Below are 4270 nucleotides of genomic sequence, written 5' to 3' on the forward strand. Positions count from 1 at the left end.
AGGGCTTGCTGCTGTGTGAATGGACACACAGATACTGGTACTGACTGCAGAGAGACTGAGAGTCATTCTGCCCATTTTTAGAGATGGACAGCCCTGGATCTTACCTGGGGCTTCCGTATCCAGGCCCCTTGGGCTTGGCCAAACTTGGGATAATGGAATCTCTTCCTTCTCCTGGGGCCCCTCGAGACTTAGACCTCAGGAACACCTAGCTGACAGGGCATGCTGCCTGCACCCGAGGAGCTGAGCACCACATTCCCTGCTCCCAAGCAGCGCAGGCTCCACATCTGCCCCCAGACGCAACCCAGCATCCTTGGCCTGACACTCAAGGCTCTTTGCTTTCCTGTATTGTCTTGTTTCTTGCCACAGGATGGGGGCTCCCTGTTCCCTGTTTTCTTCCACCTTCTTGCCTTGGCTCAGGCTCCTTCCTCAGCTTCCTCGTGTGTTTTCCTACTGTGAACTTGACCAAATTAATTGTTCCCTGGTGCACCTAACAACCTCCTCAGAGACCAGACTATCTGTTTCCATGTGTGTTCTCTTTGCAGGCCCGTGAATTCCTGGGGGCCCAGGACATGCCTTGTTCATATTTGTGCCCACTTACCAGGCTCAGCCCATGGAAGACCTTCAATAAAGAGTTAGTGATTAAATGAATGAATGAATAGATAAATAAGCATATAAACAAACCAAACCAAGACAGGAATGAATGAATGGATGGATGAATGAACGAATGAATGAATGAACATATCAAGCGGGATCTGGGACTCATGAAGTAAACCTACCCCACATACATGCAGTCAGCTGGGACATGGCCTTCTTGTAGGGGAAGTGGGGAGCAGGGATGGGACTGATGCCAAGTCATCCGCCCCTCCCCTACCCTTGGGAAGGGGCATTGGTTAGGTTCCTAGGAAGTACTGAGGACTTGTGACCTGGACCCCTTGGAGAGTCCCAAGTGCAGATGCAAAAAATCAGTGAAGATGGAAGTGAAATAAATCTAATAGTGAACCCAGACCTTGCCAATCCCTGGTCTTTGCTGCCAGTGAAGAAGCGCTTGGGGGCCTGGGGTTCCACTGACGGGAAGGAGGCAGGCTAGTCTTAGTGAGAAGGGGATATAAAACAAAGGGTTAGACTACACATGGAAGGAAATTCAATGCTCAAGAAGTTCTTCCCCAGTAGAGTGGACTCCCCAGAGATCAATGGATCAAAAAAATGTCTCTATTCATCCCTGTCTTCCAGACTAGATCAGGAACCCTCTGAAGGCAGAGATCTTGTCCAGTACTTACCTATTTTCCCAACACTCAGCATAGAGCCTGGAGCTCAGTTAATATTGGCAGGATGCAGAGATGGATGGATGAGTGGATGGGTGGATGGATAGGTGGATGAATGGATAGATGGGTGAATGCATGAGTAGGTGCATAGATGGATGGATGGATGGATGGATGGATGGATGGATGGATGGATGAATAAGTGGATGGATGAGCCAATGGGTGAGCAGATTGAGAGCTGGATATACAGTGGATAAACAGATGAAAATATAAAGTGATGGATCAATAACAGATGGATGAGCTAACATATGATCATATCAATAGCTAGATGGACAAATAGAGAAACAGATAAGTGGATGGATGAATGGACTAACAGATAAATGGATGAATGAATGGACAGCTAAATAAACTGATAAATAAATGAATGTATGGTTGGCTTGATGAGTAAATAGATGGATGGATAAAAAATGGGTAGGAAAATGAGAGTGGATGGACAAGAAAGGTTTGTAAACTAGGAAGACTAGATTGATTCTCAGGTATCAGTAAGGGGTGGGGAAATCTAGGAAATCTGGGATGGGAATAGAGCCCCTAGGGATTTGGAAGAAGCAGTGGTACTCAGGAAACTGGGAGGGGAGGGTGTAAGAACCCAGGACCCTCCTCTGGTGGCAGGGAAGCTGCTGTGAAGGAACTCAGAGGGAGGGGGAAAGCGGCACTATGCTGAGCCCTGGGGTGGACAGAGCATAAGGGTTGGGGACCCAGGACCCAGAAGAGCCAGACCTGGCACTCTGCTAGATCAGAGCTCTCAGCCAGCCAGGCTGACCCCAGAAAACAAAGACCCCGAGAAGCCACCCCTACCAGCTCTGACCCCAAGCAAGTGACTCTTGGCCACACGGGGATCTCAAGAGCAGTGGGCATCTGTGGGGTGAGGGGGCCCCAGCAGGGCCTGGGGGAAGCAATGGCTTCCCTGTGGTAGAGCTAGCCTTCCTCCGTCCCGCTCTTTCTCCCCACCCCAGCCTCCAAGACCGCCCCTCACAGTTCCAGCTTCCTCTGGGCAGGGGGCCTGGCCCCCATGGCCTCCCAGGCCAGCCCCTGGAGCACCACCTGCCCCAGCCGGCCTGAGACTTCCTGTAGCGCAAGAGATTTATGCAAACGGGCTGGGGCGGTGATGTCACCCCAAGGGGACTATCTCCCAGTGGCAGGCCCTTCGATAAAATCAGGAACTTGCGCTGGCCCTGCAATGTCAAGGGAGGGGGCTCACCCAGGGCTCCCGTAGCTCAGGGGGCAGGCCTGAGCCCTGTGCCCGCCCTGAGTTCGTCCAGCCCCCGACGGGGCGCCCCATCCTGAGGGGCTCCGCACTGGCCCCCACCGAGGCAGGGGACCTGACTGGCTCGGAGCTCGGCTGGATGTTACAGGCGTGCAAAATGGAAGGGTTTCCCCTCGTCCCCCCTGTGAGTACCGGGACTCCTCTCCTAGCCTGACCTGCGGCCCTCGGACGACCGTCCGCCTGCCCACCAGCCAGCCAGCTGGCCTCCTGGGCTCACTATCAGTGGGAAGTTGGTGTTTCCTCCCCGGAGCTCCTGGCCTGAGACCCAGCGAGGGGGCCATTGGCTTCTTCGGAGCGTGCCCTGGCGGGCTGAGGGCTGGGCCCATGGTGGGGCTGTGATCGGTGGGGCCTGAACGGTTATTTATAGATGGGGCTTGGGTGGCAGGCTGAGCTCCTGGGCAGGGTGCTGGGCTGAGGATGGTGAGGGCGGCAGCAGAGCGGTGGCAGAGGAGGAGATGGGGAGACTGGTGTGCGGGGGAAGCCGGTCCCCCAGACAGTAAAGGCTGGAGGGCAGGAGGCAATAGGCCAGAGGTCTCAGCCCGTGACCTGGCTGCTCCTGGAGACGGAGGTTGGCTTATGTCTGGGTCCCCAGTGCCCGGTCTGGGGCCTGGCACAGGGGACATGGTTGTTGACCCGAGGGTCTGGGCCTGGGGCAGGCGGGTCCCCAGGGGCTGGGCGGCAGCAAGAAGCGGAGCAGAGACTAGGACGGCAGTTGGGTTGGGGCACTGGCCAGGGAGCGGGGAGGGGAGGGCAGGGCTGGAGCTGGGCCCATCTGGGGCTAAGCTCAAGGGCGCTGGGGTAGAAGCCGGTAGAGTGGAGGCTGGAGCGAGGGCAGGCGCTGAGGGTGGGACGAGGTCGGGGGCTGGAGGTGAAGCAGCGGGAGTCCCAGGGGAGCCCTGGAGGGCAAGGGCAGCAGGCCGGGGCAGATCCCCACTGCCCCTGCTCTGCGTGACAGTTGCAGCCTCAGGCAGGTGCAGACCTGGGCCCCTCAGAGAGGACCCCCTCTGTCTTTCCCACCTCATCCCCACTCAGCAGGGGTGGGGAGCCCTGGGGGAGCCGGGAAGTGTTCAGCAGGGCCTGCCCACCTGACTCAGCTTTCCCGGCCTAGAGGCAGCTCCCTTCCCCCCCCACCCCCGCCCCACCCCAGCCAGGCCTCAGAGCCCCGGGAGGCACCCCAGGCCTGACATCCTGCTGTTGGGCTGCGCTGCCTGGAAACCCGGTGCTGGGTTCCTGGCCTTCTTACTGGCCAGACGCACACAGCTCCGGCAGCCGTCCCAGATTGAGCCTTGTCCCACCCTCCGCACCCACCACCAAGAAGGAGGGGGAGGGGGCAGGCGGGGGTGGGTGGAGGTGGTCCCAGGAAGAGCCAAGTCTGCCTCAAGAAAGCCACAGTCCCAGAAGCTGGGCCACACTGTCTCTGACCCTTGACCTCTCAATCCCTAACTCCAGACACAGCTAGGCAGGAAGCACATCTTCTTGGGCTGCTACACCAAAACCCTCAAGAGCTACTCCTGGGAAGGTGGGCTCCCAAGGCACCCTGGCCCCCCACCCAAGCCCTGAGGGCCAGAGTAACTGTTGTGCAATCCCTGGGCACACGCTGCGGGGGTGGGGAGAGGCCTGATGACTCTCTGAAGACTTGGTGTGCTGTCCCTGTGCCTGCAACGGGACAGGGATGAGTGAGGGGTGG

At 57.6% G+C, this 4270-nt stretch overlaps 1 protein-coding gene across 2 annotated transcripts in view; it reads left to right on the plus strand.

Annotated features, from left to right (window-relative positions):
- The first annotated feature begins 2454 nt into the window (after window positions 1-2454).
- SPI1 (Spi-1 proto-oncogene) overlaps window positions 2455-4270 on the plus strand; it is a 15923-nt gene continuing 14107 nt past the window's right edge. Inside the window, exon 1 of one of the 2 annotated variants that reach the window (XM_081798117.1) lies at window positions 2455-2707. In XM_081798117.1, coding sequence (XP_081654243.1) covers window positions 2663-2707 — 45 coding nt within the window. In that variant the 5' untranslated portion in view covers window positions 2455-2662. The remainder of the gene's footprint in view (window positions 2708-4270) is intronic. The other variant, XM_081798116.1, reaches the window with a different exon arrangement.

Source organism: Leptonychotes weddellii, chromosome 11 (genome assembly GCF_054177405.1).
Source record: "Leptonychotes weddellii isolate Sample4059 chromosome 11, ASM5417740v2, whole genome shotgun sequence".
NCBI lineage: Eukaryota > Metazoa > Chordata > Mammalia > Carnivora > Phocidae > Leptonychotes > Leptonychotes weddellii.